Source organism: Trachurus trachurus (assembly GCF_905171665.1).
Source record: "Trachurus trachurus genome assembly, chromosome: 7".
In the NCBI taxonomy this organism is placed as follows: domain Eukaryota; kingdom Metazoa; phylum Chordata; class Actinopteri; order Carangiformes; family Carangidae; genus Trachurus; species Trachurus trachurus.
Window position 1 is genome coordinate 19,263,698 of NC_139901.1, and position 14,215 is coordinate 19,277,912.

At 41.6% G+C, this 14,215-nt stretch overlaps 1 protein-coding gene across 1 annotated transcript; it reads left to right on the top strand.

The window, feature by feature from the left end:
• Positions 1-542: 542 nt before the first annotated feature.
• smc1a (structural maintenance of chromosomes 1A) lies at positions 543-13,896 on the top strand. The gene is made up of 26 exons (XM_083975050.1): positions 543-916; positions 1,549-1,737; positions 2,256-2,368; positions 3,321-3,524; positions 4,553-4,791; positions 4,876-5,134; positions 5,494-5,634; positions 5,732-5,814; positions 5,906-6,005; positions 6,428-6,535; positions 6,646-6,831; positions 7,135-7,314; positions 7,429-7,575; positions 7,799-7,936; positions 8,035-8,151; positions 8,244-8,350; positions 8,452-8,593; positions 8,686-8,831; positions 8,947-9,100; positions 9,200-9,307; positions 9,491-9,647; positions 11,039-11,193; positions 11,282-11,433; positions 11,534-11,603; positions 11,729-11,839; positions 13,030-13,896. The coding sequence occupies exons 1-26, from the start codon at positions 808-810 to the stop codon at positions 13,108-13,110; spliced, it is 3,696 nt and encodes a 1,231-aa protein (XP_083831176.1). The 5' UTR covers positions 543-807; the 3' UTR covers positions 13,111-13,896.
• The last annotated feature ends 319 nt before the right edge of the window (positions 13,897-14,215 follow it).

Genomic DNA, 14,215 nt, shown 5'->3' on the forward strand with positions numbered 1-14,215 from the left:
AATGCAGTAGCCTACTCAGTATTAGTAGTACTGGCTACCTAGTTTCCACCACTGAAATCTGCTATTACAGGTGAAAAAAGTTCACTTACAGTGCTCAATTAACAAATACACCTTGGTGGATAAGTAGCTGCCTATCAACATGACACACCAACCTTGGAAAGAATATTTGAAGGTCTTTAATTCAGCTGAAAGTGGTCACTCACCTCTGGTGTTAACAGTGTGTAAATTATTTCATGTGAAGCGCTGTCTGCCCTGCTCGAGACCTGTTGTGTTTCGATGCCCCTGGTAACCATGGTGACGTCTCAACACACTGAGAAGCGAGAGGAATAAAACATAGACAGATTGGCTAATGTACTTGAACAAACATGTATTCTCTTTAAAAATCAACATGTTAGGCTATATAATGTAAATCATAGACCTAAACACCAGTGGGGCCGTAAACAGATCACAGCAGCTGCACTCTGGTAACTCCACTTCCTATCGCGAGAAACCGCGAGGTTTCGTGTCTCGCGCGCTCGAGGGTTTTCCTGTTGGATTGTAAAATGGCGCATTGTTGTCACAACTGCACCGCGGCTATTTGACTACGATTATGAAGATGTTTAGATTATTAACCTAAATATGCATTTAATAATGTGACTTAAGCATAGGTCGGCAGTAGATTGAACCGGGATTCATTCATTTGCGCGCATGCTTCGTCTTTGAGATTGCTTGTGTGGTGAACATTGGTTGTTAGCATTAGCAACATTTTACTTGCTAATATTTACTGTGCAGTTTTTTTTTTAGAACCGCGACACAAATATAACAAATATGGGCTACTTAAAACTCATAGAAATCGAAAACTTCAAGTCATATAAAGGAAGACAGATCATTGGACCTTTTCACAAGTTTACTGCAATCATTGGACCCAATGGATCAGGTATGTTATGATCGCGGCTAATGCAGAATGCAGCTTGTTAGCATTAGCTAACGGTAAACACAGCCCCGCTGTTTTGATGCCACTAGTTATGATTAGATGCATGTTCGTGTGTATTATGACTTACAGGACAGCCGCTTGAGTGTCACAATAACTACGCAGTATATTACGTAGTATATCTGCCCTCCGTTGCTAATTCTAGCGGTATTTGAGTAAGGATTTGTTTATGCTAGCTTGTGCAACACTGTACGAGGTCATAATACGTTTAATACATTATAGACATGGTCAAACGTCCCTTTTGTCTGTAATCTTTAATACTCTCAAATATTAGCTTTTGCTGACAAAGGCAAGGTTAATCTGATTTGTGAACTCAGATCCCACTGACTTGCACAGGTGGAGGTCAAAATGTATTATTTAGTTCACTGCAACATTACAACAAACTAATTTGTAAAGCGAGTTGAATTGACAATTGATCTCTGAGGTCAAACAGAACATGAAACGTATTTTGTCTACTGGTTTGGATCAAACCACCAGATGTCAAATGTATTACACAAACACTAGTAACTCTGATATATCTTTTGCTTTACGTATTGGATTTGTGTGAGATGTACTGAAAACATAATTTCTTGTTGCAGGAAAGTCCAACCTTATGGATGCCATCAGCTTCGTGCTGGCAGAGAAGACCAGTAACCTGCGTGTGAAGACTCTGAAGGATCTAATCCATGGAGCGCCTGTAGGGAAGCCAGCTGCCAACAGGGCCTTTGTCAGTATGGTGTACCAGGAGGATAACGGAGAGGAACGCTCTTTCACAAGGGTCATTATTGGTATGAACCTCCACTGGAAGTCATGTTGGATTGTATGGTTCAGTTGCTTTGCTTATATCTGCATGTGCTCAGCTGTTCATGTATTCTGTGTTTTTCATGTGTGCCTTTGTGCCTTCCAGAATGTGATCTTATGCAGTCACATACATGAAGGTCGTATAAATGAATCCAAATACATTCACAAACAGAAACATTTAATGTATAAGAATTGAGAATTGATTTCCTCAAAATCCTGCCAGTACCTCTTTACCTGTAAATGAGCCCCAATTTCAAAACATGCAGACAATTAAAACCTTAAAACTCACTGAGATCGATTTTCACTTTGACAACAGCTTTTTGTCACTGGATTTCTAGCTGTACATTATAAAAAATACTCACACAAAACTGTAAAATGTGTTCAGTTTTATTATCCTTAAATTGTCTTTAATGAAACGTTCCTTGCAGGCATCCTTTGTGTCCTTTAATGAGCTAATGTTTCTGGTGTTTTATCTCCTTTCATGTGCATGTGACGTCTGCATCAGGTTCCTCCTCTGAGTACCGCATCAACAGCAAGGTGGTGGGCCTGCCTGAATACAGTGAAGAGCTAGAAAAACTTGGGATCCTGATCAAAGCCAGGAACTTCCTGGTCTTTCAAGTGAGTCTCATAAACATGTTTTCTGAGAGACGTGTATTTAGATTTGTTGTCAGACATGCTGGACGGTGATCTCAGTAATGTTGAGTAGTGTTATGGTTTGAAGTTTGAAAATATATGTAATAAACACTTTATGTGCAATTGACACGAAATCAAAATACATTCTGAGAACATAGGCCCGCTAATGAGCATGTTTTGTTTTGCTTATTGTCAGTAATCTTTGTAGTGGAAACACTTCATGAAGTCAGGCATGTGCCTTCATTTAGCATCACTGCTTTAACCTTATTGTAAGTGTTACAAACAAAATGAAAGAATGTTTCTCGGAGATCAAAGTAAAACACAGACATCCGTTCAATGTGACTAAAGACTCTCAAGAAATAAAGAATACTCTATAATACTCTAAAAGACATAAATTAAAAGTGCAGCATAAAGTGCAGCAGTGGAGTCTCTTAAAGTGCAGTTATTGATTTAACAGTCTGAGAGCTTGTGGCAGGAAGGTGTTGAGCAGTCTGGTGGTTCTGCATGTGATGCTATGCTACCGTTTCCCTGACGGCAGAAGCTAAAAGAGTCTATGCAGTGAGTGAGAGGTTTCTCTGTAAATGTTCAGGGCCCTGTGTTTGTACAGCGGCTCTGGAATATGTGCTGGACAGAGGGAAGTGATAGTCCAATCAATGATTTCTGCTGTCCTCACAATCCTCTGCAAGGCCTTTTTATCCACCTCCCTGCAGCTCCAGAACCACATTGAGATGCAGTACGAAAACACACTCTCCACTACACCCCTGTAGAAGGTCATTGGGATGCTGGCGCGTAGTCAGGCCGGTTTCAGTTTCCTCAGAGTGCATTTGAGCACTGCATCGTTTTTTCCTGCTGTAAAATTCATATTTGGGTACATGGTGTTGTCAGTCGTTTATGGTAATCACATTTAAGTTCCCTTCTAATTTTCTCCTCCTTCCAGGGAGCTGTGGAGTCCATTGCTATGAAGAACCCTAAGGAGCGAACAGCTCTGTTCGAGGAGATCTCCCGCTCTGGAGAGCTGGCACAGGAATACGACCGCCGGAAGAAGGAGATGGTGAAAGCAGAAGAGGACACACAGTTCAACTATCATCGCAAGAAAAACATTGCTGCAGAGCGCAAAGAAGCCAAGCAAGAGAAAGAGGAGGTTTGTCCTTTGCGTTGATTGCAAATAAATTATCTCTACAGTTGCATACATATACCGCGGGGAAAATAAGTATTGAACACGTCAACATTTTTCTCAGAAAATATATAACCACCATGGCCTCCATGCACGCACACCATGCAAGACATGGAGGCCATGGTGGTTGAGTGCATTACTTATTGTTTTCTTTGAAACAACTGTACCTGCTGATTCCAGATCTTTCTGAAGCTCTCCACCAGTGGTCTTGGACCTTTAGGGAACCCTTCTGATTATTGTTTTAACTCTTCTGTCTGAAATCTTTGGTTGTGTAGGTCTTTAGACAGCTCTTAGACAGCTCTTTGCCATTGCCCATCATGCAATACTTCTTGTCTGACACCTTGGTGGTGAGAAACCTTTTTAAAAGGCATCAATCAGGACTAAACCAGCAGATATTACTTTGCACTGATAGGAGACAGGATTACATTCTAAATACTGACAAAGTCCAGCTGCTTTCTTGACTTTCCATACCTTTTTGCCCCTCCTTTTCTTCATGTGTTCAATACTTATTCCCTGTGTCATTTCACTTTATTACACATAACTTAATTTATGGACATGAATGTTTGGATTTCTTTGTATGTGTGCATTACTTGGGTTGATGCCGACATCTGGTGAAAATTTCATGTCAATAGTTCTATTGGAAATATATTTTCTGAGAAAAATGTTGACGTGTTCAATACTTATTTTCCCCGCTGTATATACCCATGCATTCTGTTTGGATTAGAAAAGAAATACTTCATTTAAGTTCATTGTCTTGTGCGCGGAATTTGACCCTCAGAGAGCATTTGATTACATGAATTTGCGGCATTGTTTACGTTGTCTGTCTGTCTGTGTTTTTTGTCTGAATGAAACTCAACGTCATTGTCAGTCTTGGCAAGGACACTCATCTAAAAGAGATTTTTAATCTCATTGAGGTTTTCATGGCTACCAATAAAAGCCATCATCATAAATATTTACCTCTCGCTTCCTGTGTGTCTCCTACTCTTATCCTCCAGGCTGAGCGTTACCAGCGTCTGAAGGACGAAGTAGCCAGGGCCAGTGTTCAGTTACAGCTCTTCAAGCTGTACCACAACGAGACAGAGATTGAGAAGCTGAATAAAGAGCTTGGCCAGCGGAACAAGGAGATTGACAAGGACCGTAAAAAGATGGACCACGTGGAGGAGGAGCTGAAGGACAAGAAGAAGGAGCTGGGCCGGCTCATGAGAGAGCAGCAGACCATTGAGAAAGAGATCAAGTAAGTCATAGTTGGTTAATGCACATACATAGATCCTGTACATTTAAAGCCTGGGCTTTGTAAATCATATGACTCTCTCCACAGAGAGAAGGACTCCGAATTGAACCAGAAGAGGCCACAGTACATCAAGGCTAAGGAGAACACCTCACACAAGATCAAGAAGCTTGAGGCGGCGCGCAAATCATTGCAAAATGCCCAGAAGATGTACAAGAAACGCAAGGGAGACATGGATGAGTTGGATAAAGAGATGAAGGCAGTGGAGTTGGCCAAGCAGGACTTTGAGGAGCGAATGGAGGAGGAGGCTCAGAGCCAGGGCCAGGACCTCACCCTGGAGGAAAACCAGGTCTGGTATCTAAGAAAAGTGTAAATGTTCAACAGCTCTGTTTCATTTTGAATAAATGGTTGGTTCCTGTTTTTTTATAACACAAAGTATAGATTGATTTACTTTCAGATCAGTTTGAGTATATAAGTATTGAGTTCTTAATCTGTATTGCTAAATCAATCAACTTCTAAACAGTGCTTATATCCTAGATGACTTTCTAGCCTCTAAAATGCATCTAGTAGTTTGGTATTAAACTGGCACAAAATGCAAACTTGTGTGTTAACTGGATCTCAGATTTTTTATCATGATGTCATGATACTCGGTTTGTGTGAGAAGTTGAAGTGACTTAACACGACCGTCTGTTTCTCTGTCCCCACCAGGTCAAGCAGTACCATCGTCTGAAGGAGGAAGCCAGTAAACGTGCTGCTACACTGGCGCAGGAGCTGGAGAAATTCAACCGTGACCAGAAGGCCGACCAGGACCGTCTGGACTTGGAGGAGAGGAAGAAAGTGGAGACAGAGGTGAATAAGATAATGATGACATTGTTTCGCTGTGTTAGAACAAACTGATTTGAATGAACATAATCATTGTCACAATCATTGTGTTGTTTCTGTCCAGGCCAAAATCAAACAGAAGATCCGTGAAATTGAGGAAAACCAGAAACGTATTGAAAAATTAGAGGATTACATTACCACCAGCAGGTATGCTGCTGTCACTGTTACATGGGTTGATTTGATAGGGTACTACATAAACTCCCTTGCTCACATGCCTTTGTGATGTTACCCCTACCAGGCAATCACTAGATGAGCAGAAGCGCATGGAGGAGGAGCTGACTGAGGAGGTGGAGATGGCCAAGAGGAGGATAGATGAGATCAACACGGAGCTCAACCAGGTACACAAAACACACAGGAAATAAAGTGTCGTCGTTGTTAGTGATGAGTGAATGTGTCACAATGTCCAACTTTCCAACAATTTTTCAGATTTAATTTGCGGATTTCAACTCCGCTCCATAAATTGTAGCTGATTCCAGAAGTGAGCAGCATGAATCTAAATTTCTCCACATGAATCGATGATTGTATCTCACTGCAGATATTTCCACATACCAGGAGTAAACAGTGTGAGAAATGAAATTAATAATGGTGCCAGGTGTGCCAGGAAGCCATGCCAGTGGGCCAGCATGCACAGCGTCGGGGCTTTGGCGCCGGCGCTCAGCATTCTTAATATTATTAGTTACACCCATGTTTGACAAGGGGAAAATGTCAGCTGTGAAAAAGTCCGTAACAAATCCTGTTATTATTGGCTTTTTCTCTGTAGGTAATGGAGCAGCTGGGAGACGCCAGAATCGACAGGCAGGAGAACAGTCGCCAGCAGCGCAAGGCTGAGATCATGGAGAGTATCAAACGACTCTACCCCGGCTCTGTGGTACGACAGCTGTCACATCTGCCAGTGCAATGTTGTCTAGTTTTCTTATGCAGAGGTTTTTTTTTGTGTTGTGAGATTTTAGTGAAGTAAACCTCTCTTTCTCTCCTCAGTATGGCCGTCTAATTGACCTGTGCCAGCCCACTCAGAAGAAGTATCAGATCGCTGTGACCAAAGTGTTGGGCAAGAACATGGACGCCATCATTGTTGACTCTGAGAAGACTGGCAGAGACTGTATTCAGTACATCAAGGAGCAGAGAGGAGAGCCTGAGACCTTCCTTCCCCTCGACTACCTCGAGGTGAATACTATAAAATACTGAACACAGATTTAATCAAGAGTGTGAGCCGAGTTAAAATATACAATATCAAAGTTACCATTAAGAATGGAAACCTTAAATGCATATTTCATTACTTGACTCCTTTTGCATATATTTTTTTCAGAGCGACTAATTAAGATGCTCTTAATTTATAATGTGAGGCACTAGTGTTCCCTCCAAAAATGGCACTTAACATAAATCCAAGTCTGTTTGAATGTTAATGAATATTGTTAGTGTTATGAATTATTAATAGAAAACACTTACCGACCTTCTCTGTAAACAAAGGTAAAACCAACAGATGAAAAGCTGAGGGAGCTGCGAGGAGCCAAGCTGGTGATTGATGTGATTCGCTACGAGCCCCCTCACATCAAGAAAGCCCTGCAGTACGCATGTGGCAACGCCCTGGTGTGTGACAATGTAGAAGATGCACGAAGGATTGCTTTTGGAGGGCCGTACAGACACAAGGTACCAGCTGATGTTTTATATGTAGCATCAACCATCACTTCTGCCTAATGATGAGGCAGATGTAAACCTGAATCTATTCTGCCTCCTAAACTCTCCTTGTCTTCCTGTTTCCAGACGGTAGCCCTCGACGGTACTCTGTTTCAGAAGTCTGGAGTCATCTCTGGAGGAGCCAGTGACCTGAAGGCCAAGGCCAGGCGCTGGGATGAGAAAGCAGTGGACAAGCTCAAGGAAAAGAAAGAGAAACTCACAGAAGAGCTCAAGGTAACTTTAGATATTAATCAATCAGGTTGTGGCTCAAGTTGTTTTTTTTATTTGTTAGTGAATTAGCATAATATCATAAAAGTTAATGTGAAGCAGGATGTAATGAAACTGTCCTTTATAACCTCAAAATGTGAATTATTATATACTGCAGCTTGATGGTTTGCCACTTGATTTGTTTTTGTAAATTCGTTAACATTGTCTCCATTAATGTTTTCCATTGTAGGAGCAAATGAAGGCCAAGAGGAAGGAGGCGGAGCTGCGTCAGGTTCAGTCTCAGGCCCATGGTCTCCAGATGAGACTTAAGTACTCCCAGAGTGACCTGGAACAGACGAAAACACGCCACCTCTCCCTCAACATGCAGGTACAGCTTTACACATCGTTATCTTACACGTCCAGTCTGCTGTTACTGTGTTGGCTGTTGTATACTGAAGATTTTTTATTTTTATTTGCATTGTGCAGGAGAAATCTAAGCTAGAGAGTGAACTGGCAAACTTTGGCCCCCGCATCAATGACATCAAGAGGATCATCCAGTCCCGCGAGAGGGAGATCACTGACCTGAGGGACCGCATGAACCTGGTGAGACTCACAGCAAGAGAAGTCCATGTAGAAATGTGTTTATGATTATTTGGCTTGTATCTAACACCTATATGAATGTTCTCATTTGCCAGGTGGAGGATGAGGTGTTTGTGGAGTTCTGCAAGGAGATTGGAGTGAGAAACATCAGAGAGTTTGAAGAGGAGAAGGTGAAGAGGCAGAATGAGATCGCAAAGAAGCGGTGAGTTTCGTCATTTTAAATTCAGTTTCAGTGTAGCGCATTCATCAGTCTTTCCACATCGTAGCTAATCCTGATCTTTAATACTTTTTTTTTTAATTCAGTCTTGAGTTTGAGACGCAGAAGACTCGTCTGGGCATCCAGGTGGACTATGAGAAGAACCAGCTGAAGGAGGACCAGGAGAAGGTCATGATGTGGGAGCAGACTGTCAAGAAGGACGAGGCTGAAATAGAGAGACTTAAGAAGGTAAAAACATCAAGCGAAGGATGAAAAGAAAACTTGCTATCTGGTCTGTTTTAACATCACGATAATCTCACACATCCTTTGTTTTCCCGTAGGAGGAGCACAGACACATGAAGATCATTGATGAGACCATGGCTCAGCTGCAGGATCTGAAGAACCAGCACCTCACCAAGAAATCTGAAGTCAATGATAAGAACCACGAGATGGAGGAAATACGCAAAAAACTGGGTGGCGCCAACAAGTCAGTGGCTGCAGGCACACACACACACACTACACTTCCCTGTTGTGTTAATAAAAACATTGTTTCTGAGGTGGATTTGCACTAAAACTGTTGTTGTTGTTGTTGTGTATTGCAGGGAGCTGACCCAGCTCCAGAAGGAGGTGACAGCTATTGAGACCAAACTGGAACAGAAGCGCAGTGATCGTCACAACTTGCTGCAAGCCTGTAAAATGCAGGATATCAGGTTGCCTCTTCGCTCCGGAACAATGGATGATATCAGCCAGGGAGAGGTACACACAAACACACTGATACAGGCCCTTTGACTTTGATCCCACTGGGACTGATACAGATAATTACATTCTCCTTTTATTTTTGTTTTGCTGATTCAGGGGAGCTCTCAGACAGATGAGTCCAGCAGCCAGAGGACGTCCAGCAGCGTTCTGGCGAAAGAGGCTCTCATAGAAATCGACTACAGCAACCTGTCTGAAGACCTTAAGGTAACGCCACAAATGACGACCTAGCTTTACATTTAAAACGTCCAGTATCACCTCCTGACATCCACGCTCTGGATTTTTGTTTCATGTTGGTAACACACACACTTTTGTGACAGTTGCAAACATCTGTGTTTTGAACTGCTCTCATGAAGTAAAACCTATTTAATCCTGTTTGACCTCCCACAGGATGCGCTGTCAGAGGAGGAGATAAAGGCAGAGACAAACACACTGCAGCAGCGTCTGAACGAACAGCAGAGCATCCTGCAGAGGATCAGCGCTCCCAACATGAAGGCCATGGAGAAGCTCGAGAGCGTCAGGGACAAGTTCCAGGAGACCAGTGACGGTGAGATGACAGGGGCTTATAAATGAGTGAGAGAAATAAAACGGTGCTTTTCCCAGTGCCTTTGTAGAGCCTTTCAGTGATGTTGTTTTCAATGTAGTGAGTCCCCGGGACCCACAGGTGGTGATTTGGGTGGGTCCCTGGGAAACTCAATGGGTCCCCAATAGGGTTGTCATGATACCAGAATTTCTGTAAATTTCCACGATTCTCAATACTTATTCGATACCACAATTAAAAAAAAAAACTAGGGCCTAGGGATGCAAATGATCAATTAATTCATTAATCTTTAGTTGATGGACCTCATCGATTGATTAACTATTTACTGATGAGCAGCTATTTTCCTGAGCACCTAAATTTAAGGTTAAAGTTTAAGCTCAACATTCCTTATACAGGACTCTACACTAGTATTTGTTAGTTTATTTTTTAGAGCACAGCACAATGAAAAATGTTGAAGTAACACGTTATTTAACCTTTAAATAATGTTGAGGGTCCAATGTGACCCATTTTTACATTTAGGAACGGTAAAAACACCCTAAACATTTTTCCTCTGACTTTAAGTTGAACTTGTTCTTGACCAACACAATATTTGATACAGATGAAATGGTCTTTCCTGCCACTACACTATGATGATTACTGTATTTACTTAAATCACAGCAGCATAAACTGATTTGTTTAATTCAACCTGATGTAAACATTAATAAAACTCACACAGGCAGCTCCATGTTGTCCCTGTGTGATGTCCAGGGACAGGTCAGGACAATCTGAGGACAGACAGCTCTGAGGTTGATGTCAGCTGTTCAGCTGCAGCAGAGGAAACTCCGCTGTTCTCCGCTCCACCGCGACGAGCGCTTTTTTTTTTTTTTTTTTTCAATTAAGCTCCGGTAGCGACCGGCTAAAATACGGCAGGATACTACGACACGGATCCGGTTTGTTTATCAAAGCTTGGTCGCCGTGCTGAGGCACCGGGTCGGTTTGAGCTGCGTTCAGGCTGCATTAAAACTCCTCATGCAGTGATCAGTGTCGGCGGCTTTTTGACTCGTTAAATAATTGTGCTCTAGCAGGCTATAATCGGTACGCCTGAAACTCATCCAGTGAGAAACGTTCCGCAATGCAAAAAGGCAAAGTTGTATTTTTTCGGTACTCGCGGTACTTGGTACTTACAGTAAGTGTTGGTCCTGGTGACAACCCTACTAGTTCCCATGATTTTAAACACGAGTTGTTGTTAACAATGTATCATTTTTCATGGGAAAATGAGGTGCGTTCCCGGGACGCATGGATAGTGAGTTTACTAAGTCCTTTCAGATTTGAATGCGTCAGAGACGCAGGACGCGTACCTAGCAACATCACTGGCCTTTAATGACATCATCAATGTGTACTTCTTGTCTTTATTTCAGAGTTTGAAGCTGCTCGTAAGAGAGCCAAGAAGGCCAAGCAAGCTTTTGAGCAGATCAAGAAGGAAAGGTATGATCGTTTCAATACCTGCTTCGAGTCTGTGGCCACCAACATCGATGAGATCTACAAAGCCCTGTCACGCAACAGTAGTGCTCAGGTATGCATCAAAAGTTTGACACAGAAAGACCTCCTGTCCATGCATTTATGGTGTTAAATATCTCACATTGATTGTCCTTCTTCGTTAGGCTTTCCTTGGCCCAGAGAACCCAGAGGAGCCCTACCTGGATGGCATTAACTATAACTGTGTGGCTCCAGGAAAGAGGTTTAGACCCATGGACAACTTGTCGGGAGGAGAGAAGACTGTTGCTGCCTTGGCTCTGCTCTTTGCCATCCACAGGTGAAATAAAGGAGGAGAGGGAGTCTTAATGAGTTTGTGTTGCTTGAAAGTTGATGAAGATTTCTGCTCTTTTGTTGACGTCCTCTCTCCTTGTCTGCAGCTACAAACCTGCGCCCTTCTTCGTATTGGATGAGATCGACGCTGCTCTGGACAACACTAACATCGGCAAGGTGTGCTCACAAATAAGAAGTGATTTTGTGACTTGAGCGTTTTACCATATCTGCTTGTGATTCAAACACAGAGGCCTTTTGTAAATAATGAAAAACTGCAACTCATCATTTCCTTTAATCTAAAGGTGGCCAATTACATCAAAGACCAGTCGGTGCAGAACTTCCAGGCCATCGTCATTTCTCTGAAGGAGGAATTCTACACCAAGGCGGACTCGCTCATCGGCGTTTACCCAGAGGTGCGTTCCTCAACATTGATTATACTGAATATCTCCGTGAAGCTTTGACAGTAGAACATGGTTTCTGCAGGTTTCTATGTCTCTCAATGTACAGCACTGCATTCACTAGTGCAAAAAGGTATTAAAAAGTCAGCTTTGTACATTTAATTTACAAAGCTGGCTGTCACAAGACTTTATGCTTCTATAAATACAAATGAGACTGTTTTGACACTGCATTGTGTTTGCTGCAGGCAGTTTAATCCTCTTTAGGTTTCAGCCAGCGCTGTCAGAGCTGCAGCAAACACTGAGCACACTGGTGCTCGTTACAGAGGCTCATCAGCCCTTGTCAGTTTTAGTAAAAACATACATCTACTTAATTGAATTGGTTTATCAATCCATTAATTTTCTTCCACTCTCCTGGGACAAAGTAATGTTAATTTATAGTTGATTTATTAATTATGCACTAGGAATTACTGGTATTTACCATTGATTTAAATGTCTGTTATATATTGATATAAATGTCAGAAGATTAGCGTACTTACAGTAACAGTCCTATGACAAGTCTTATGGTACATGTAAGCTGTACTGTCCCTACTGGTTTTCCCTCAATTGTTGTGTGAATGAAAAGGTTCAATGTTGCAGCCTGTAGTAGATTAAAAAAGTTTTCAAAGTCTTAACGTTTTAATTTGTTTGCTGCAGAAACCCTGCATTATTTATATGGCCTCCATTAATAGTAAAGTTGTAATGATTTACTAATCCACCGAAATCTGAAACTAGATGCACCGATAAGATTTCCAATTAGGACTGCAACAAACATAAACATTCTCATAATCAATAAACTGTTTGGACAATAACATGTCAAACAATAATTAACACTTTTGATTCTGATGCTTGGCTTCTGATGGCTCGATCATTTGGGTTTCGGGCTCTTGGTCAGATGGAGAGACTGAAGGAAAGCTCCAATTGATGCAACTACTTTTTCTCGTATCAGTGTCCAAATGATTTATTGATGATAAGAATGTTTATGTTTGTTGCAGCCCTAATTGGAAATCTTATCAGTACATCCAATTTTAGATTTGGCATTCTTAGGGCATATGACTGAACTGATCAGCATCTGTCAGAAATTTGCCAAAATGCATACTGAAAACATGGAATGCATTTGAATCACACAATTCAGTTATTAACTTATTTTTCTTCTCCTCAACCCACAGCAAGGAGATTGTGTCATCAGCAAAGTTCTCACCTTCGACCTCTCTCAGTATCCAGATGCCAACCCAAATCCAAATGAGTAGGACAAGGCAACTTCCAACACTGGCATTTTGGCAAGGTGGATGGACTGCTCATGTATTCTATAGACACAGATCATGTATCCATTAGGTCCTACATCTTATTTCCTATTGTTTTTTATGTTCATGTTTTTTCCCCAATATGCTAGAGTAGTGAGATAGTGAGTTTTTTTTTTTTTTAAGTTGTGGAGCAGTCGTTCTTTATAAACTGCGACAAACAGGATGTATGTACATTTATACAAGTCAGCCCTTTCTGAATTTGGCCATACAAGAGTGATTATAATAATCAATAAATTGAATTCTAATCTAACGAAGGTGAGTGGGAATCAAATGTTTTTAACAGACTGTTGAGTATCATGTGGTAAAATGTGTCAAATTTACCAGAAACAAGTTTTTGCTGTCAGAACTTTTATACTGTTTATGGTCCACCCTTTCCGTGGTGTGCTTTAAAGCCCTCCCCTGTCTTCTGTTGTGTGTACTAAAATATGTATTTGCATTTTCATATGTGCTTCATTCTTTTAAAAGCTGGAAAATCAGGAAACTGTTGTTACAGTATGGTGGATACATTCCCGTGTGTGATAGCTAAATGAAACCACTAGTTAGCTGCGACCGCCACTGCTATAATGAGATCACGGAGCTTTCATCAGAACATTTCTACAAAGGAAAAGTGCTGAGGCTATACAACTGTATGAATAACAACAGTCTCTAACTCAACATGAGTGAGGATATTTTGTCAGTTCTGTTTTATTGATTGCTTTGCTTCAATAAATAAAATTTGAATTATTTAAGCTCCTTTAATTTTGTTTCTTTTTTTATTTTGCAGTGCAACTTGTTCATAGTTGTCTGAGTACTTTGACAGCTTTGTGCCTCTGTTTTAAGGAATTTTCTTACCTTTCTGTGAACCTGTTTGAACCCACAATGCAGTCTGCATCTTGCTGCATAAGTTTCCATTCCATAAGGAGGCGGGGGGAGTCTTTGCTTTGCGAGGCAAGACTATTTATAGAGGCTCTCAGTTTTCACAGCGTAGCTTCAGCGGGTGGGGGGGGGGGCAGAAGCGGCAGCACCTACCTTCTCATCGAGAATCTGCAGTCACTGTACCCACTTCAGCGGT